We start from the raw sequence: 19573 nt of genomic DNA on the forward strand, positions 1-19573 counted from the left end.
TGTCTTACCGTATTCGTCACGGTAATTCGCATCGCGACGCGGCCTCCAGGCAACAAAAGTTGACTCCAGAGCAAGAGGAGGTTATCGTGAACTGGATCCTACACGAAGAAGTGTGTGGACGAGCTCCTAGCAAGCGTTATGTGGCCGACTTCGCTGCCGAAATCCTCCTTGCTCAAGGGGATAACAATACACTCGGCCAACATTGGGTGGATCACTTCGTTAGCCGCCATCCACAGATACGTACCAAAATTGGGCGCGTCGTAGATGCTAGCCGAGTTAGAGCGTCCGATTCGAACAAGATCCGAGACGTCTACACCCTCCTCGAACGCTTACGTACGAAGTATCGTATCAAACCCTACAACGAGTATAATATGGATGAGACAGGTGTCCAAGAGGGGGAATCTGGGCATGGTACGGTTATTGGGACGTCTAATTCACGCCGGGTACGCGTATCAAAGTCGGACGCTTCGTCGTGGTGCTCCTGGTTAGAGTACATTTCGCATACCCAACGGGGTACACCTGTCTGCGTATTTTCCGGCAAGAGAGTCCAAGCACAGTGGTTCCCAGACCAAAATATCCCTGAGTGGGAATACACCGCGACGAGTAAGGGCTGGAGTAATAAAGTTATCGCAAATAGGTGGTTAGATCAGGTTTTTCTCCCCGAGACGAAGCCTAGGGGTACCGAATGGCGACTCCTTATCCTCGACGGCTACCAGACACATATTCATGCCGAATTTATGTGGAAGCCTACTCGAATAGAGTCGCCGTGCTGTATTTACCCTCACACTGCAGTGACGATCTCCAGCCGTGCGATGTCGGGCCGTTCTCACCTTTGAAGACCTACTACCGCCAAGAGCTCCGGGCTTACGCTTCCTACAAGGCTACAGCCCCAATTTACAAGCAACGTATGTTAGAAGCATATCTGCGTGCCTCGGAGAGAGCCTTTACTATGGAAAATATTAAATCTGGCTGGCGGAAGACTGGTATATGGCCCCTAGGCTCCGAAGGACTAGTCGACGTATCTTGTGATCCTCCGGAGCCTCATACACCAGATCCTCCGCCTCATATATCACCACCTTTAGTTGCTTTTACTCCTCAGAAAGCGCAGCAACTATCTAGCCAACTACAGTCGATAGAGAAAGCTGAGGGCGGGGTATCTCGTAAGATTCGTACCCTAGTAGGCAAGGCGGGCAAGGCCCTTACACTCCAGGCCGCCGAGAATGCCAAATTACGTATCGAAAACGAGCAACTATATAAAGAACTCGATAAATACGCTCCAGATATACGCCAGCCCGTCGAGCCAGACCCGAATAAAGTATTCGTTAACTTATCAGCGATCCGAACAGCCCAGGACAAGCGAAATAAGCGAATACGGCCTATTTTACCGGATAAGCAGTTAGAAATTGATACTTTTCTCGAAGGAAGGGTCCCTCCTAAAAAGAGGGCTCGAAAGAATATATCTAAGTCTCCGGACACTTAAATTAAGTATGTTCTGTATATAAATAATATGGACGAAGTATCTAGGTTGATTCAGTTAGACCCTGCAAAATGGGGGTGCATGCGAAAAGGTGGTCAATGCGGTTAGTGTTGAAGCAATTTCAAGTGCACCGTCTCGAATTAAAGTCATGCGATTCTTTCTCACATTCTAGTTTGCCCTCTGGTATTTTGAGCCTGGCCAGCTGGTGCACATTGATTTCGTAAAGAAATGTTCATGATCTCATAACTACAGCCTCTAACTAGGGAAATAAAGCCTGGTATCCATATCAACTGGGAGGTTCTGAGGAATCAAAACAGAAAACCACCTTTTGCACGTGAGAGAAGCAGAAGTTGAGGAAATAAATAACAGACACACAGTCATGTGCAACGCCAGGTTGCAATCCACCTTACAATTCCACCATGTTGCAACTGCCCTCCACTACAACCAGGCTCCCACTCATTCCCGTTGCTCGCCCTTAACTATTGGGCATGAGTACCGTTGGTGCTTCCTGATATAATCCTTCCGTCTGAACGGTGCACCGCAAAGATCGCAAAAGAACTCTTGAACTTTAAGCTTAGGTTGCTTGTTTGCCCACGCCACATGGCAAGACTGGACATGACGAATCATCTCCCGCTGTTCAGCCGCTCGACGTCCGCAATCAGGCTTCGGACATTTTACTGGCTTGTAATGCGTCCTTAAATGTTTCCTATGTATATTCCATCAGTATTAGACGCACCACCCATTAGACAACACAATCACTTTCTTACATTAAATGTCTTCTTCCGTCGTCCTTATGATTACACCCCTCCTCCCAGCAATGAAATTTCCCATCCGATCCAGGGTCTATGCCCTTGATATCCGGCATGCTTTCCTCATAAAATCGGCCATTGTACTGATATTCAGTAGGTGCTGCTTCCTCCCCGTGGAGATCGGAGGCTGGCTGGTTGGCGCCTGACAAAGGGTCGGCGGACATCTCGAGAGGGCAGTAAACGGTAGCGTCAAAAGGTCCCGTTGGCTGTCGTCCAAGTGTCGGGTTATATGCTTCAGGGGTCGCACTCTACAGAGCAGGACCCACAACCTCATTCTGAACTGCGTCAAAACCTGAGGTGAAGCCATAGGGTATTGTCCAGGGTTGGTGGCCCAAGTACGAGGTGTTGGTGACATTGAAGTAGTTGCCTAAAGCATCCACACTGCTGTTTGTGTCCAGGCTGGTCGGGATAAAGTCGTGAAAGTCGCCAATATCGCCGCACCACCCACCTGTGTCGTCCTGTCTGGAGGCCATCTATTGGTACGAGTACACCACTCTTCTTTCGTTCGACTATTGTGTCACACTCGTACACTGAAATGTAGCTAAGATTTTAGAGTTCTCGAGAAAAGTGCAAAGCTCGATAACTTCAACCACCGAGGGCCCAATTCCGTCTTCCCGGTTTCTATTTCAACCCCCCAATCTCCCTTTAAAATTCTAGAAGGCTCTCCTTCAGTCCGCCTCGAAGATTCACCACGTAGCCTTAGACGCCTGGAACGAGTTGCATGTAATTTAGTCCCGCATTAACGGCCAATGAGGACGGCCGCCTGGGTACGCGCAGTGAGTGATCATCGACCTGGTAGAGGAAAACCCGGCGCTGAGCCTACCCGCTGTACTCGAGAACTATGCATAACGCCCAGTACGTGAAAATATGCATCGTGTCCACGGCGCGCGTACCATATTCAGGACCCCCTGCATAGGAGACGTACAGTCACAGCTGCAGTCGGCCCAGCACTAGTTCACCTCATTGTTGCCGTTGTAAGCATTGGCTTGACCGCCAAGATCGAAGCGCCTGATATCATGTAGCTGCAAGTGAACTACCCCGGATACATCTTCTTTCCTGCATCGCCTGCTCTGCCCATTGCGTGATCCAATGACGTAAGATTGGCGGAACGAGACACTGCATGCACCGAATCCGAGAGGCACAGACGGAATGGAGCTCGGGGTTCAAGATCCTAGAATAAAAGCCAGTCCTGCCATCTTTATTGGGCCGAGAGAAACGGATCTCTGCACTGGGTGGTGCAGAAGGCCTCGCAATTGTGACCGAAGGTGGGCCTTCCGCGTTAGCTGTGCCAAAATCTGCCCTACCGGCCATCGGCTTATCTCCAAGTGCAATTGACCTATCCCATACCGCCAACATCGAACTATGATTTGTACAGACCCGAGGGCCTGTAATTTTCCATGCATTGACCGAAATACTTGCAACACCGAAAAATGCACAGCCCAAGATGCTGCGGAAGGCCCGCCAGTTTCATCGTGATGTTTGTCGGTACCCTTTTTGAGTGGAACAGTTGTCACCGGCACTGCATCGACGGCATGTAATGCATGGAATTGGATATCTGTATTGAGAGTCGAACGATTTCCATGCTGTTCTGCAACGGATGTGGCAGGCCTCTGGGAGGTGGGAAGGTACGGCCAAGTACAGGGCTACAAAACCCCGCCCCAAAACCAGAAGTAACCATCATAGAGGAAAGAAAAAAACATCCTTTTTTGGCCTTTATAGAAATCTCTGGGTACCATGCGCGCAATGACGACGATTTGACACTGACAGCGATACCCAACAGCGCAAGTTATAATATCGTGGCCAGTTGCTCGATATGTTATATTCAAATTTTGTCACCTCAATCTCTATGAGAACCTCAGTACTATTCATCGGACCATATCCCTTTGAAACACTCCATTGATCAACCCATCGCAAATGCCGCCACCACAAGGGGCTAAGAAAACTCGATGGCAACCCATGGAGGCTGCCATGTCGACACGGACCCCTGTCGGACCCCCTAGATTGATGAGCCCCTATTTTAAACTGCTTCATCGATTCTTCGAGCCTCTGGTATTGCTGCGGGTCTTGGGGAAAACGCGGGGACTACACAGCACGATTCCAAAAGAGTACGGCACGCCTTCCTACTGGCGTCGGGATTTCCTTGAAAACCTCTCCTACCTCTGCGATCACACGAAAGGGGGCTCCACTACCACAGCGATTGGGCTCGAAGAGCGTGACGACTGCTACGTATTCTGGGTTGCCCACAATGAGCAAAAGTCCAGCAAAATCATGCCGTTCGTGGAATCTGTACTGGAAGATGTGCGCAGCTTCCTCTCTCTGCCACAAGATAAGAGGGCATCTGCCATGCGCCAGTTAATCGACAAGTGCATTGAATTTGCAAATCCCAGAGTCAAGAAGGAAGTTAAAATCCTAAAAACTAATCTGGCCCAAAGCAAAAAGTTCCTTACCGAAACGGGCTCCGCGGCTGGTTGGTCATATACCGCTTCTCGGCTCCGTACCAGGCTAATAGTATACAGATCTGGAGCTTAAAAAGTGGCTAGAGATGTTTGACGGAGACAACGACGCAGAAATATGCTGCTTGGCGTACCGTAACAGAAGATCTCCACAGATGACCGATCTGAAGGAACGAAGTCATGCCCGCAACGAAGGGTCGAACCAGACGGACCCAGAGAAAGCATTCGGCGACACCAGACACTTTCTGGGGCGACTCGGTTCCCACTTCGGCGCACCAATAAAAATCATCAAAAGTTCTTTGCAACTGAAGACCTTGTTTGACAGTTATTTCGTCCGGACAGTCGAGTCCACGCCTCCCATCCAAAGCCTCCAACCGGACAATCAAACAACCCTTCGAGGCATTCTCCGCCGCATGGAATCATCCATGGAATTGGACAAAAACCTCTACGAAGACGCACTAATGTTCATGAACGACAAATTCGGAATCGAGGAAAAAGTCCTAGAACAGTACGAGCAAGCCAAGCCCTGCGTCCACGCCGAAATCCAAGTCCTGGAGCACTTCTACTTGAAGAATTTGGAATACGCCAGCGATGATCGGTACATCGGCTGTAGCAAGCCGGCATGCTACTGCTGCCTGCTCTACATCCGCCATCACCCAGCTCGATGCGTCGAGCCGGGATCCCACAACAACATCTATCTCAACTGGAGCCCGCCGGCGCTGAAGTTCACCAATGTGCAAGACCAGAAGTACATACAGCAGCGCAAAGTACTGCAGAAGATGCTTGAGACTATTCGTAAGGACGCACTTGATCAGATCAAGCAGAGGGAAATTTCAGTATTTAAGCATGCCGATTCTCAGACGGGTATTACGGCTTCGGTGATGTCTGATATGAGGCGGACGAATAGGCAGAATTCGCTCGAAGAGGATTTTGCGGGGTTGGGCATTGGTGAGTTTGCTTGCTTGAACTGAACTTGTCATAAGGTACTGTTGCTGATGATAACTCCAGACTCGGCGGACTTGAAGGTCGAAGTAAATGATATGGACAATCCTCGATTCGAGGAGTCATTTTCCGACACCGAATCTTCTCCAAATGAGCAGAGTGATGGTTCTTCGGGTTGGGTTCCGGCATATAGCCAAACGGCCCAGGATGATGAGTCTGACTCTGAAGGGGGCGCTTCTTTGTAAGGCGATTATGTGACCATGTGTAATAGTCGGCCACGGATAGTGGGGACCCAATGGTCATGGTGGCACGCACTTGTATGGTACATCAAAAGTTTTGGATCGAGAGTTGGGTCAGACTGGTTTTTTGGCTAGTTATCTTTTGCTGTCTTAGGTACTTCAGGGAGTTCACGCAGTTTGGAATTGTTCATTCGTTCGTGTCACACCAAGACATGATTGGCCATGGAAATACTATGCTATCTCTTCATGATCTGGATTTGGTCGCGGAGTATTTCATGTTAATCCTCTGGTGTCAGCAGGCACTGTTATGCTCAGACATTATTAGCACTCCAAACTGCGCTTGCCTAGAGACGTATTCTTCCGTACTTAAGGCCCTGATGGCCCACCTTCGCTCTTGGGACTTGGAAGGACAGAGACACATTTAATCCTATACTTTGCTATAGCTTGCAAAAAGTCGAATACAAACCCCTGGGGACTTGAACGCAGAAAACACAATGAAAAATATCAGACTCAAAATTGAAGCGACATAATGAGTCAAGTACTTCATATAATTGTGCAAGAAACAAAATGATGATGTCTCATCTCAAATGTAGGAATGCTTCTTCAGATTCAAAGAAAATTGGAAAGTAAAGGCGTACACGCTGGCGCTACCATACCTGGCATATATAATGCCGCGGTTTCCGAGCTTCTTCTCCCCGTGGTCATACCAGTCTACCATGGTCATGTAAACGCTCAAGTCGTAGCGGGGTATGTAGGCGTGGTAGCATTGGTATTGGGAGATGAGAAGGGCAGTTTAGTGCAGGGGAAGGCCCAGTATAGGAGGTGGTAGGCGGCAAGGAGAAATTGATGTGGCGCCTCTGATGTGGATGGTTGTCGTAGATGGTCTCGGCGACATCGGCCTGTCATGAACACCTCTCATCTCAAGGATCGGGACTTCATAGACACGGTCTGGTTGATCAACGGGGGCAGTAGATGGGTGAGTTGGTGAGACCAATGAAGTGACGTAGAAAGCGGTTGTGGTTATCACTTTGAAGCGTAGTTGGCTGGCAGAGGAGCATGGCATAACCAAGAGCATGATGACAGTGAACAATATTGTGATGAATATCCGTCACACTCATTGCTCCCATGATCGCTACTTCATTAAATTCGCTGAGGAAAGTTATATCCCGATAAAAAGGTAATCAAGGGTACTATAGTACAACTAAAGAAAACCACAGAGGAAAGCTTGTTAGACGCAATTCTTGTTTCCGTGTATCGAGATCCTTCCTCCCTGCGTGCGACTCCGGCTAAGTGTCCAAACCCTGCTGTTATAGAAACCGTGGTATTTCTTCATGTATGATTGCATCGGGTCTAGTTAGCAACTGGCGAAGCCCCGGGACTTCACGACTCATGGCGATGACTTCCTCTCGCAGGAGACGTATTTCCCGTGATGGAAGTGGAAATTCCGAGTCAAGATTTCGGTCTCAGACAGCTCTAAAGCGACCCGGTGCTGGAGTTAAGTTTGAACTTTTGCCATTACGAGATAGATCTCTGTGGAATTTGAAGATATAACCGAGAATTGGTTTCTATTGGTTGCAGATGTGAAATAGACGTAGAAAAGGAAGACATTGCGACATAGGAGCACAATCAAATGGTATCTCGCTAAAATTATCGTCTCGAGGTTTACCCTCCAGAGTCAGTACTGAGCAGAACCAGGTACTCATCAACTATGAATACTGTAAGTCTCTCAAATGGTACACATACCACTACTCGCACGGTAATATGTATAATGAACTTTGAGAATCAAATATTAGAAGATGATTACCGTTATAATCCAGGTAAAATTGTGGGATCGAACTGTTACTGGCATTCCGGCTACATATGAAGGCGAAGAAGGGAAGTACAGGTCAGGGTCAAAGCCGCACAAGGGCACTATAGTATCAGTATCTAAGCTGTACCTCACCATGAACGCAGGCCACCAATTCCACAACCATGTCTCACACCACATGCTTATGGGACGGATCCCCCATTAAATAAATAAATCATTATATCCCTTGTAATAAACATTCGCATTCCATTGAACAAAAGCTGCTAGTTCAAGGAACAAGTGTCAGGTCCCGGCAAAACCCTACGCGTGAGGGGAGACACCATCTACGCTCAGAACCGGAGGGCCAGGGGAATAACCTAGTCTAGGATAGTAGGCGAAGTGACTCAGCTCATGAACGGTTGGAGATAATTTGTCTATGAAGTCAGGTTCAGAGTGCACTTCGGTGTGGATGGCGACATTCAGTTACAAGGAAAGCCAGCTGGAGATTCATTTGCCAAGTTTGTCCATTTCCTGGCGGATATCTAGCCTTCACCGCTCACTAGACCCCTATTTTAGTTATTAGGAAATCCAGCCCTCAAGTTATCATACTTGGTGTGGGGCTGCGCAATACAATTTCCCGCCCTCTCGAGCGCCATCTTACCTCCCAGACCATGAACCACAGTCGCAATCAAACTTCCCTCCCCTTCCTTATCCGCACTACTTTCCCACCACATAGCCCCTCCTAGGCCCCTCTGCCGCAGGAAATGCGCCTTTCGCCTCGCCATTTCCACTGTGTCGTAGCTAACCATCGTCTTGGAACCAGGGTGATAACAGTAACTGGCTCCTGCATCATCATCGATCCTCTCCTCCGCACCCTCAAGCGGCAACTTCTTGTAGTCATGCACGCCATTCTCCCACGTTCCCTCTCCGACGCCCTGGTATCCATGTCCCGGGCCGTTGGTCCCCTGAAACGCGCGGCCGTATAGTGGCATACCCAGAACAATCTTGTTCGGTGCGACGCCGTGGGAAGTGTAGTACTCGAGCGCCGACACGGTGCTGAACGGCGTGCGCTGCGGGTGGTGCGAGCAAGGGAACAGATTCGCCTGGTGGCCCGCGACGCTGTCCCATGACCCGGCGTAGTCGTATGCCATCAGGTTCCAGAAGTCGAGCAGGCGGTCCATGCCGGGGAGGTCCATCTTTTCGTAGTTCTGGGCGCCGGCAGGACAGGCGACGGTAAGCTCGAAATGATATGGCGTAGGTAAGGTGCGGCTGTACGCGTCCATGGCATCACGAACGGCTTGAAGAAGTGCAACGAGGTCGGCTGCTTCGGCGGTGTTTTGGGGATACTCCCAATCGATGTCGATGCCGTCAAACCCGAGATTTTTGATGAGCTCGACGCAGGATGTTGCAAAGGTCTGGCGGCCCTGAGGTGTGGAGGCCGGCTGCTTGAAGTTGCTGCTGTAGGTCCAGCCGCCCACGCTCAGCAGGACCTTGAGCTGGCGGTTCTGGCGCTTGAGCAAGTTGAGCTGTTTTAGACAGCCGTACAGATTGGTACCGCTGTCATTCCAGCTGTCTCCTTCCCAGTGAATATCTGTATCGGCCCAGGTGTCGGTCAGATAGACCTCGCCTGATTCGGGACGTACGTTGGCGAATGCGTAAAGAATGTGGGTGAGCTTGTCAGCAGGGAGGTCCTGGGGACGGTGTTTGCGGCCGTAGATGGCCCAGTTGACGAAGTACGCTACGGTGCGGTACCCGTATTCTGGTCCTCCGCCCATCGTGATGGTTGATCCGAATGGATGTGGGAGACAAAGTGAAAATGAGAGGGTCTCCAAGCTGCTCAATGAAGTCCACTGAACGGGGTAGATCAATGCAAGAAGGATGGCAAACACTAGAACTGCTAGTGATATGAGTGGTATATAAAGTCGGGGAAACGACATATATGAATGTTGAAGGTGAGATGTGCTACTTTATATCACGTTCCAGGTCATGCAAGCCACGTTGGTTGCGCGTCACTGGAGGCCCTCGCAATGGATGGGGAGCTTGGGGACAAAGAGCTGTTGAATCAGGTCTAGTAGCGTGGCTTAGAGCGAGCTGGCACGCTGGCATGTGGCAATGCAAGCTGAAGGCCGGCTAAACGGTCTGGTTTGGATCCATCCAAGAATTTCCCCTGCATCATTCCAGAAGCTCATTTGATCATCTACAATATTCCTCATGTAGCTCGTATGAGATTGCAACACGACAAGACGTGATCAAGCTTTCTGTATTCTTGTTCGTACAACACGATATGATGACGTCGAGGTCGGATGCAATAGTGGGGTAGGCGGGGTGCACCGTGGCTGATGCAGTGGCTTGAGGACATTATAGCCACACACAATCACAATCACCTGCGCAGGCGGGGGATCGCCTAGTTCATTCGCCAGTTGTGGTTGTCAAATTCATCAACTTTGCAACTGTCTGTAGCTTCAACAATCATGGTGCAACATTTTCATAGCGACGCAAATATAAGGATCTCCGAAGTCCGTGGTTGGCTGACGCCATTTTGACTAAGGCCAGCTTGACTCAAATCAAATGCAAATGGAGGCGGTACTGTTGAGGCCCTGGGTATCTCCAGGATTTTAACACAAGACAATCATGACAAGTCATACATGTTGATGAAGTATGGGGTTTCATTGCTTTGTGAAGGCTAGCGAAGTATGGTTCTATCAAATTCAACGCTATTTGCATGACTGAATCCTCAAACCGTTCCTCATGTCCGTTTGCATGTCCATCCCATCCTGCGCATTCCCTTCTCGAACAGCATTCATGGCTTGTCAAAGACGTAGGTCAAGTGGCAGCGACCACAGTACTGTCGGTCTTGCATGGCGGCCATGAAGACACCAGCGCCGCACTATCCATCATCAATTAGTACGTGTTCAGAGCAGGTGCGAGGAGAGAAACATACAGAGTCGGCAGGGCACTCGCGGCGAAGGCGCTCGATCTTGCCGTCACCGTCGACCTTGTAGTACTTGAGAACAGCCAACTTGGTCTTCTTGCGCTTGTGCTTGATCTTCTTGGGGGTGGTGTACACCTTCTTCTTGCGCTTCTTAGCACCTCCACGGAGTCTCAGCACGAGATGGAGGGTGCTCTCCTTCTGGATGTTGTAGTCGGAGAGAGTGCGGCCATCCTCGAGCTGCTTGCCGGCGAAAATCAATCGCTGCTGGTCCGGGGGGATGCCTTCCTTGTCCTGGATCTTGGACTTGACATTGTCAATGGTGTCGCTCGACTCCACCTCAAGGGTGATAGTCTTGCCCGTGAGGGTCTTCACGAAGATCTGCATGGTTGCCTATTCATTCCAGTAATGTTAGCTAGTTCATTTCGAGGATGTGAAGCAGAAGCATGTTCCCCAATCGTGAGAATGGAAAGTGCGATTCAGTCAGCGCCCGTGATCAGCTTCGACGAACAGCAGAGCGCATTCATTGCGACTGCGTTCGTCTTGGTGAGACAACGGGCTCGAAGGCAAGCCAGATGCCAGTAAAAAAAGAAAGAAAAACAGAAAGCATGCTGTCGCATGGGTCAAACGTACCTAGACAATATCGCTATTGTCCTCCTAAGCAATCCTGAAGATGTCGGGTTGAGTAAAATCAAGGCTGGAACTGCGAAAAGTTTCGGGGCACAGAGGTGCAATTTGGATATGGGCACGGGCCTGCCATCCTGAAAAAGTCCTGTCACGTGCTAGGGTTTTCGCTCCTTCCTGCCCTGTGGCCATTGGCACGAGAGGGAGCGGCCACCTAATTGGAGGGGGGCCTTTTGCTGTGGGGCTTCAATCGTTGATTTTGAGCTCGCATCAAACGCACTGTAATCGTTTTTTTCCCGTCTTGACAGCAACCAATTCTTTCCCGACACAGCCAGGAAGAATCGTACGTCTCAAGCCAATCTGATCACGTCAAGTCAATCCACTGACCATCAACAGAATACCGCAACCATGGTCAAGAAGAGAAAGAACAAGTACGCGCCTCCTCCTCTCCAGTCCCGAAGCGCCTTCTACGACGTGGAAATATTCACCTCGGCGCAAACCGATGGTTTTTGACGGAAACCTGTGCTGACTTGCTCCTGTAGCGGCCGCAACAAGAAGGGCCGGGGCCACGTCAAGCCCATCCGTTGCTCCAACTGCTCGCGATGCACGCCCAAGGACAAGGCAATCAAGCGCTTCACCATTCGCAACATGGTTGAGTCCGCTGCTATCCGTATGTCCAACAATCCTCCATTCCAACCGGTCTCCAGGCCTGCGACACGATTGCTTTGCTGTTTCGAAACGAGATCGCAATTTGGCCTGCTTTCCACCTTGGATTTAGATCGCCCGCTGACACATCCCCACAGGTGATATCTCGGACGCTTCCGTCTTCGCCGAGTACACGGTTCCCAAGATGTACCTCAAGCTGCAGTACTGTGTCTCTTGCGCTATCCATGGCAAGATTGTCCGGTACGTTCAAGTCCCGCAAGGGTGCCCGCAAGGGAACAACTACGCGCACAGTCAATCTGCGTATGCGGCTGAGATGAGCCTTGGTTGAACTCTACAACGGCACTACTTGGTATACATCCCCTCCTGATTTGCTTGCTGACAAGTGATTTTCTCCAGTGTCCGCTCAAGAGTTGGTCGCCGTAACCGTGCCCCTCCCCCGCGTGTCCGCTACAACAAGGACGGCAAGAAGGTGGTTCCTACCCAGCAGACCGCCAAGCCCCTTGGTGCCGCTGGTGGTGCGACCGCATAAGTGCGCCGTTGCAGGTGTTGGGGTTGAGGTTCATGGATGGGAAATGGTCAAGGGAAAATGGCTTTGCATCTACGTCACTGGTACCTGGCATGGTTTCTCAGATAACGACATCAATGAATCGAGTCAGTCGGAACAATCTAAACCTCTGTCTTATCTCCTGAATTGTGAAATGTCTCATCTGTCACTGCGCTGACCGATTTCTGGCTACACGTCAGCTACGCCAAACTCGAATGCCACGTGCTAACCAATCTGTAAAGCATATCAGGGATTCGTGGTCTTCTCGCCTGGTCCCCGCCCCCCTACTGAGTTTCCTGCATCCGACGCTTTCATATTGAAAATCTGTGCCCCAACTGTAGCGCATCGAAGGTTCGGCATACACGGGACCATTGCCATCGTATCGTCCAGTGAAATATCAAAAATGTGTACTAGAGCCGTATTTCCATCTGCAAGTGTGAATACTCAAAAGTCTACACGGGTCGCGTGGATGGCGGAGTTGCCTATCTTTTTCAACTTGTTTCTTAGTCGTGATGTAGCTTGCGCAGAAGCAACCCACAAGACACTGGATGACATGTGCGACCACAGCGAAGCCTTCCAGCCCACGCTGAAACGCAACATTATAGGCGCCCATGCAGATTTACCAAGGTCAATGATTCCAGTTGTTCTCGTCCGAGTCGTGCTGATAGCCACTTGGGCATATCAGTTAATAAGAAGATAATCATTCCCAACTACAACGAAGGTCGTAGTGACGCCTTTTCAGTTTTGGAGTTCAATCCAGAGCTACCAGCAAGTATATTGATTCAGTGGATTAACTCTCTGATACCGCCCAGTGGGGATTACACTCCCGCAGTGGCTTCATGGAGTTGAAGTTGGAGCTACGATGCTGAGATAGCATGCGATCACAAATAGTTGTGCTTTTGGTTCGAGTTCTAGTGAATAAATTGAGTATAATTGTAACCACTTTCGTTTCTATACTAGGAGTCCAGCTTTTACGAAGAACCCTACAATCAATATACGTGCTCATGGGAAAAAGCTAATTCGACTAGACTTTGAAACGTTGGAAGTAGTATATTGAGAGCCATATAGTTGGTGTTGGCTGGAGATTCCAGCAAGGGAATCTGATATCCACCGAAGCACGATCCCTAGTAACGATAGACTCGCTCGTCCATGAAGGCATTCGACAAATGCAACAGCTGAACTCACTTACTGTGGACAAGCTGTTGATACAAGGCATGGCACCGTGAAACTCCAGGGAACAGCGTCATTACACGACTTCGTATACTTAATAACCGCATTGCGTCCTTCAGCAATCTACATAGCTGAACTCCTCTTCTGCAGACCGACAAGAAACAAAATACACATCCCAAGGACTTTGGCGAAGAAGCAAATCCGTAGGTAAGACAATCTGAGTTCCTGGGTATATCAGGGCCAAGCCCTCGAGTTCAAATAGCAGCACAACGCCGTTGTGTATTACCCTGACTATGATACAGCAAGAAGACCACTTGGGAAAACTTGGAAGTGTCCCTTCCCTAACGCCTTGCAGATATCGATCGATGAAAGTCCCGGCCACATGTCGACGTAACGTATAGATACAAGCAAAATCGCTAGCCCTAATAGAAGTTCTGCAGATCCGGACCCCCTGTCCCATAGCCACTCGGCCTTGGGCCAACGCCTCCTTGTTGCTGCTGTGATTGTTGCTGGAAGCTGCCTCCTTGGCCGAGGGCCGGGAAATTATCGCTGTACGAGTTATTCTGCGCCCCGACGTCGTCGAGAGACCGGTATCCACCTTTGCCGCCGCGGGCGGGCCCCTTATGGCCACCGCCCCGCACACCGGTACGGTATCCTCGGTTCGGCGTGTTGTTACCTCTGTACCCTCCGCGGTTGCCGCCGCGCCCGCCGCCGGAGTGGTTTCCATGGTTTCCAGAGTGGAAGTTGCGGCCATTGTAGGAGTTGTTATGAGAGCGACCGCCCTCGTCGCCGGTGTGTTTGCGCTTAGCGGCCTTGTTGGCAAATAGGCTCTCATACTCATTCTCACTAGGGTCCTCGGGCTCAATGCGCAGGAGCACCTTCTCGCCGACGACTGTCTCAAAGACGTAGGCCTTGTCGGGCGGTACGGGCTGCCAGTTCTGAATGCGACCGGCATCCATGGGCCTTGCTCCTTTGCGAAGTGCCAAAACCACCAGAGGACTAGGATTATCAGTGTGATACTTGGCGGTGGGCGGGATGGGCTTCACAGAGGCGGCCCATATACTATTCTCGAAGCACGCCGTACCCGTCACCTCCCACTTGAGCCTGGCGTTCATACCGCCTACCTTCTCGAGAATGCTTTGGGGACAAGGTCGGGGGCAAATCATGATGTTGTTTGCATGGAACTTGAGATCCGCCTCGGGTAGGTTTTGGGGAATCTGCGCTAGGCTGAGTAGACGCTTGGAATCGACAGGATCGATCATGTAGCTGGTGAAGAAGACTGTTTTCTTGATGATTAGACGTCCAGTATCTCTGGCGCGCCGTGCCCCTTCGCCTCGAGCCTACTTGAGAGTCAGAGAATCGGACGGAAAAAAAGAAGCATTTGCATAGTCGGTATGTAGCCAGAGCGAAAGAGGAATGAAATAGCATAGATGCGATGCTCTCACAAATGCATACCAAAAGCGCGTTGTGATTATTGATCAGATGCTGGATTTCAGCGACCTCGACTACGGGATCAAGCGTGGTGCTGATGTCGGCGACCTGGATGACCTCGGCCTTGATGGGCCCACGCGTCTTTTGCCCGCCGTAGCCCTCCTGTCGCTTATTGTAGTCGGTCATAAATGTTCGAAATCCGGCAACGTGTCGAGGTCGGTCCTCGTAAATGCGGATCTCTTCGGCGTGCTTGTATGTCTCCATCATCGTCTCGAGAAATATTTGCTTGAACTGCATCGTGGTAGTGAAGCGCTCCTGATTGGGCCCAACAGCGGGCTTGAGTCCGATCATGTCGAATTCCAGTCCTTTGCTCTTGACAATGCGCTTGATCAGCTCGGAAAAGCCGCGCTCGGCGCGTCCCGTCAGCAGCACGGCCAACGCATCCTTCTGCTCCATGCTCAGCTGGACCAGCTTGACAATGTTCTCATTCCACCAGCCGTCCCATCCGCGGACTTCCTCGCGCTCGACGCCATCGCCGGTCGCAGCTAGGATACGGGAGTCGTGCCACCAACCGCCATTGACGAAGATTTCGGGGCTGCCGAGCTGGCCGAGCGTCGACCCTTTCCAGAGCTTCGAGTTGGGGAGGGGGGTCTTGAACAGGGTGTTGTCGAAGTCGTAGACGTGGATGGTCTTGATCTGGTTGACAGGCGGCAGCTGTTTGCTGAGGATTGACCAGCGACTCAAGGCTGTGGGGGTGTATTTCGCAGAGCCGTTCTGCTGGGCTCCGTTGGGAGTGTATCTTGAACCCATGACGAGGCGTGGCAGCAGGGTGCGAAGGGATAATCGGGAGATCGAAACATGCATTCACAGCGATGTCATGTTTGACGACCGCTGCTTGCAGAGCTGTAATCGAGCAATGGGTCGGGACTGGCACTTTTTATTGTGACTCCAACGAGCGCGATTGGGGGGTCGTGTCACTGCTGCCGAGAAGACAAATTCGCCGTCGCCGATCTGAAAGAAGGTCCAAGCTTTTCCATCTTCAGCACAGCAGCACAGCGGAGCGGGCCACCAGCTTCCATCCCATCGATGGCAGTTACGCATTTCTAGTCACCATCTTCAAAGCCGACATGTCGCCGATGGTTGAACCAAAGATCGAGCTGGCTCTGTCTGGATTAGTCTGGCCAACTCAAACTGCCGCTCGTCTGCGCTTCTTTCCTTCTCATGACAATGGTGACTGCATTATTAACCTTTATCTCTGGCCTCGCCAGCATTCGCTGACAGCCAGCTTGAGGGGACACATCAATGCAATGAGGACTATCAGCCTGTTTTCCACTGTGGGGTGGTTCAAGATTGACTCCGACACTTGACATTGACGCCGATAATGACGACATCTTCAGTTATGCTGCTTATGCAAGACGCATTTCGTTTGGAGGCGGCGTTTACCACTCCTCCGTTTGCTCGGACATCCTGGCCCGAGGCTTTCGGAACACTGCCCCTCCTTTAGAGCCTCCTTGTTACCTTTGCACTGTCGCCCCAGTTCTTCCCACTGTCGTGATAAGAGTAACTTTCACCTTCCCTGTCTCGTGATAAGATGGCACGAGAAGTCGAAAGATGTGATGCAAGCAACATAGGCAGTTCCAGATACCGTAGGCTGGCCTGGATATACTCTGGTCGCCGAGCGTTCTGTTCTCCGCAATACTTCCCCGAAGCTGCTGTTCGCTGCTCTTCCAAGCCAATTACAGTCGAGATCATACTTCTCGTCTCTGGTTCAGACTCGAATGGTAATACAGAGAGCACTGTGATGAGAACACTCAGCCGCACTAGGCTCCTTCAGCAAGACCCGATGTTGGCAGATGTCCTATAAGATCTGATTTCCAAGCCCATCTGCTTACAGTTCAGTAATTTGGTTCTGATCATCCCTATCTCTGCCTGCCAAGCTGAACACCACTCCCCTGCTATATCGCACCAAATGTAATTTAATTCGGCTGGCAATGGCCCGTTGAGATACGGCAGTCAAACACGAGTATACCTAAAGCCTTGTTGCCCTAAAACGAGTGGCTGTACAATATTATGCGTCTCAACACGGACCATGTATTTGTAGTGCGCACCTTCACATAGTTGCATGAAAGTACGTTATAGCCTATGACCGAATCCAGAACACAAGTGTAGGGGATCTTAGAGATGGGCCACGCGAGATATCTCGACAACTAACCTCCACGCTTTACTAAGAACCAAGGCAACTCTCAGCACCCGCTCGTCATCACGCAGAGATTCTGCCGTGGTGTAGATCCCATGCATGCCCAATGTCGAGGGACTGCAACCCAGCTACCCTACCCTATATCTATAAAGTCTTCCGCGGCATATTGCATATCCAAGTCATTGGGATACATACGTAAACACGGCTTTACATGTTTAAATAACTCGACCAGTGCATCGCCCAGACAGCCAGCTTTGAGAGGACAAGGCCGCCTCTGATCAAAATGGTTTGTGTTGGCAATATAGGCAAGAGGGGTGTATTGGTGATGATGATGGGATGTGGCTGGGGCACGCGACAGTTTGCTATTTACCAGACAACCATACCAAGCCTTTCTGTAAACACATCAGGCGTGCAGCCTGGAGTGGTTGCTTGACACACCAGCCAAAAAGCACAGACAAAACCACTGCTTCAGCCGGGTTACATGGGCTTGTCGCTTCCACTCATATTCTGACTCGGCTAAGTTGGTCGTTTTGTGTCTTGTTCCGTACTACGAACGAGGTAGACCCTTTACAACTCGCAAATCAAGTCATATCGCACATGCATCATCATTTCGGCGACTGCAAAAGTAATGAGTCAACTCAGACAGCATCGCCAGAGCCTTTGATTCCCATGTACAAATAATAATATTTACACCAAAATGATTGCGCCAAAGGGCACAAATATACAAGAAGCGAAGTTTTGACCCCACCGCCATGGATAGACAGTCAGTCCCTGCCCCCAACCCGAATCTCCCAAAGTTTGTTTGATCAGTTCTCCTCATGGAGTTATTCTTCACCTCCTTTCTTCCCCCCTTTTCCCCATCAACAACTCTCATCCCACCAGCTCGCTCTCGAGCCAGCCCAAGTAATGCAGGTGCTTAAGACGAGGTAATGTCGCTAGTAGAGTAGATGCAAGAATCACTGGGCCCACTACCGTTCTCAACGGGTTCCTCATCGTTGTTATCAGTGCCCGTGTAAGTGACACAGATGTCATCAACACCGCTGACAACAATGTTGGTGAAAGTAGCAGTGTCGCCGTAGTTGTCGTTGATGCCAGCGAGCTCGCTGCCGTCGGTGGCGGTGATGCCGTCCAAGATGAAGTGACGCTCGTACATGGTATCGCAATTGCCGCAGCTGCGGACCAGCTTGCCGAAGGTCTCGACGGTGAAGTCGCTCACGCTCAGGGTGCCGGCTCCGTTGTGTTGCAGGACCTTGTCCTCGGCTCCGAAGGCGCCGCCGCCACTGATGATGGTGGTGTCGCCAGCGGCCTGGTTCTTGATGCTGAAGGCCTGGGGAGGAGGGTTAGCATTGGGTGCTTCTCGTGATGAGGCACATGGTCAGGGGAAGAACTTACATCCTCGCAAACGGCAGCCCACCAAACGTTGGTCAGAGTGCAAGCACCCTGACAGTGCACACCCTCGATCTGGTTAGGTCCAATAATGACATTGGACAGCGAACCACCCTCCTCGATCTCGAAAACGGCGTCGGAGTCATCACCCTCAGCCTGGCCGGTGCAGCTAACACCACGGTCGTACGAAACCATGCCTCCGTCGAAGGAGCCACCGGCTGCGATGGTCTTGACTTCGGAAAGGGCGCTGCTGCCGGACGAGGCCGGGAGGCTGCCTGAGGTGGTGCCGTTGCTGGCGCGATTCTTGAGGGAAGGGGCCGCGGTGATTTGCGGGGGCGGAGGCAGGGCGTAGAGGGCGGAGGTGCCCATGGCCAGGGCCGAGACGATGACGAGAGAGTATTTCATCTTGATGTGTGTTGGTTGGTCGTGGAGGAAAGGTCGTTAGATGTGCGTAAGAAAGGTAAGGTATAAGCCTGCTTAAAGTGAAGAATGAACGACTAAGCACAGCCTAGTAGAGAACTAGTAGGAACTTGAATGAGGAAGAGGGTAGAGATGAAAAACTTGGTGACAAGGGTGAGGACCAGAAAGAGAGAGAGTCTTGGAGGTTGCCATTGCCTATTCTTATACCTAACCGCCGACTTGTCGACCTTTAGACAGGGTGGGTTTCTTCATTTCGAGGTGGGACGGGTGGATGTGAACGCGAAGTCCCTGCTCCTTGGATGGATGACTGTGGGCAGGGCAGCTCGTGGAGAAAAGAGCACCCTGGTGTTTTCCATGTTTTGGACATATCAACATGTCAACGTCTTTTTTGCACCGGGAACTAGGTCCGAAAGACGACGATGCAAATCCCAGTCAATCTGTCGACCGTTCCGGAGGTGGGACGGGCTCTAGTCGGTTTCCACTGTTCTCACGATGATATG

At 50.8% G+C, this 19573-nt stretch overlaps 7 protein-coding genes across 7 annotated transcripts; 2 read left to right on the forward strand and 5 right to left on the reverse strand.

The window, feature by feature from the left end:
- Positions 1–1675: 1675 nt before the first annotated feature.
- BCR38DRAFT_422722 (uncharacterized protein) lies at positions 1676–2883 on the reverse strand. The gene is made up of 2 exons (XM_040859549.1): positions 2245–2883; positions 1676–2183 (listed from the first exon to the last, which is right to left on the reverse strand). The coding sequence occupies exons 1-2, from the start codon at positions 2448–2450 to the stop codon at positions 1934–1936; spliced, it is 456 nt and encodes a 151-aa protein (XP_040718593.1). The 5' UTR covers positions 2451–2883; the 3' UTR covers positions 1676–1933.
- A 1371-nt stretch (positions 2884–4254) lies between these two features.
- On the forward strand, positions 4255–5926 carry BCR38DRAFT_481788 (uncharacterized protein; the record flags this gene model as incomplete). Its single annotated transcript, XM_040863412.1, has 3 exons — positions 4255–4753; positions 4803–5687; positions 5748–5926. 3 exons carry the CDS (start codon positions 4255–4257, stop codon positions 5924–5926), a joined length of 1563 nt encoding a protein of 520 aa, XP_040718594.1.
- A 2352-nt stretch (positions 5927–8278) lies between these two features.
- BCR38DRAFT_334452 (chitinase) lies at positions 8279–9481 on the reverse strand (the record flags this gene model as incomplete). Its single annotated transcript, XM_040855317.1, has 1 exon — positions 8279–9481. One exon carries the CDS (start codon positions 9479–9481, stop codon positions 8279–8281), a length of 1203 nt encoding a protein of 400 aa, XP_040718595.1.
- An 874-nt stretch (positions 9482–10355) lies between these two features.
- Positions 10356–11355, reverse strand: BCR38DRAFT_422728 (ubiquitin-40S ribosomal protein S31 fusion protein). The gene is made up of 3 exons (XM_040859550.1): positions 11269–11355; positions 10648–11028; positions 10356–10593 (listed from the first exon to the last, which is right to left on the reverse strand). Exons 2-3 carry the CDS (start codon positions 11020–11022, stop codon positions 10507–10509), a joined length of 462 nt encoding a protein of 153 aa, XP_040718596.1. The 5' UTR covers positions 11023–11028; positions 11269–11355; the 3' UTR covers positions 10356–10506.
- A 170-nt stretch (positions 11356–11525) lies between these two features.
- Positions 11526–12596, forward strand: BCR38DRAFT_422734 (40S ribosomal protein S26E). The gene is made up of 5 exons (XM_040859551.1): positions 11526–11602; positions 11656–11690; positions 11802–11929; positions 12063–12165; positions 12322–12596. Exons 2-5 carry the CDS (start codon positions 11668–11670, stop codon positions 12452–12454), a joined length of 387 nt encoding a protein of 128 aa, XP_040718597.1. The 5' UTR covers positions 11526–11602; positions 11656–11667; the 3' UTR covers positions 12455–12596.
- A 1603-nt stretch (positions 12597–14199) lies between these two features.
- BCR38DRAFT_295916 (uncharacterized protein) lies at positions 14200–15838 on the reverse strand (the record flags this gene model as incomplete). Its single annotated transcript, XM_040854495.1, has 2 exons — positions 14200–14979; positions 15095–15838. Coding segments are annotated over 2 exons (1524 nt in total), but the record flags the coding sequence as incomplete, so codon positions are not given.
- A 2277-nt stretch (positions 15839–18115) lies between these two features.
- Positions 18116–19312, reverse strand: BCR38DRAFT_471904 (pectate lyase precursor). Its single transcript, XM_040862884.1, has 2 exons — positions 18660–19312; positions 18116–18594 (listed from the first exon to the last, which is right to left on the reverse strand). Exons 1-2 carry the CDS (start codon positions 19056–19058, stop codon positions 18184–18186), a joined length of 810 nt encoding a protein of 269 aa, XP_040718599.1. The 5' UTR covers positions 19059–19312; the 3' UTR covers positions 18116–18183.
- Positions 19313–19573: the final 261 nt, after the last annotated feature.

Source organism: Pseudomassariella vexata (assembly GCF_002105095.1).
Source record: "Pseudomassariella vexata strain CBS 129021 chromosome Unknown BCR38scaffold_3, whole genome shotgun sequence".
NCBI lineage: Eukaryota > Fungi > Ascomycota > Sordariomycetes > Amphisphaeriales > Pseudomassariaceae > Pseudomassariella > Pseudomassariella vexata.

Coding starts and splice junctions, on each gene's coding strand:
- BCR38DRAFT_422722 (XM_040859549.1), bottom strand. CDS start 2,450: ATGTCCGCCGACCCTTTGTCAGGCGCCAACCAGCCAGCCTCCGATCTC. Junction 2,184..2,244: donor GACGGAAGAAGACATTTAAT/GTAAGAAAGTGA, acceptor GAATATACATAG/GAAACATTTAAGGACGCATT.
- BCR38DRAFT_422728 (XM_040859550.1), bottom strand. CDS start 11,022: ATGCAGATCTTCGTGAAGACCCTCACGGGCAAGACTATCACCCTTGAG. Junction 10,594..10,647: donor GCGAGTGCCCTGCCGACTCT/GTATGTTTCTCT, acceptor GATGATGGATAG/TGCGGCGCTGGTGTCTTCAT.
- BCR38DRAFT_422734 (XM_040859551.1), top strand. CDS start 11,668: ATGGTCAAGAAGAGAAAGAACAA. Junction 11,691..11,801: donor GTCAAGAAGAGAAAGAACAA/GTACGCGCCTCC, acceptor TTGCTCCTGTAG/CGGCCGCAACAAGAAGGGCC. Junction 11,930..12,062: donor GGTTGAGTCCGCTGCTATCC/GTATGTCCAACA, acceptor ACATCCCCACAG/GTGATATCTCGGACGCTTCC.
- BCR38DRAFT_471904 (XM_040862884.1), bottom strand. CDS start 19,058: ATGAAATACTCTCTCGTCATCGTCTCGGCCCTGGCCATGGGCACCTCC. Junction 18,595..18,659: donor GGGCTGCCGTTTGCGAGGAT/GTAAGTTCTTCC, acceptor CCTCCTCCCCAG/GCCTTCAGCATCAAGAACCA.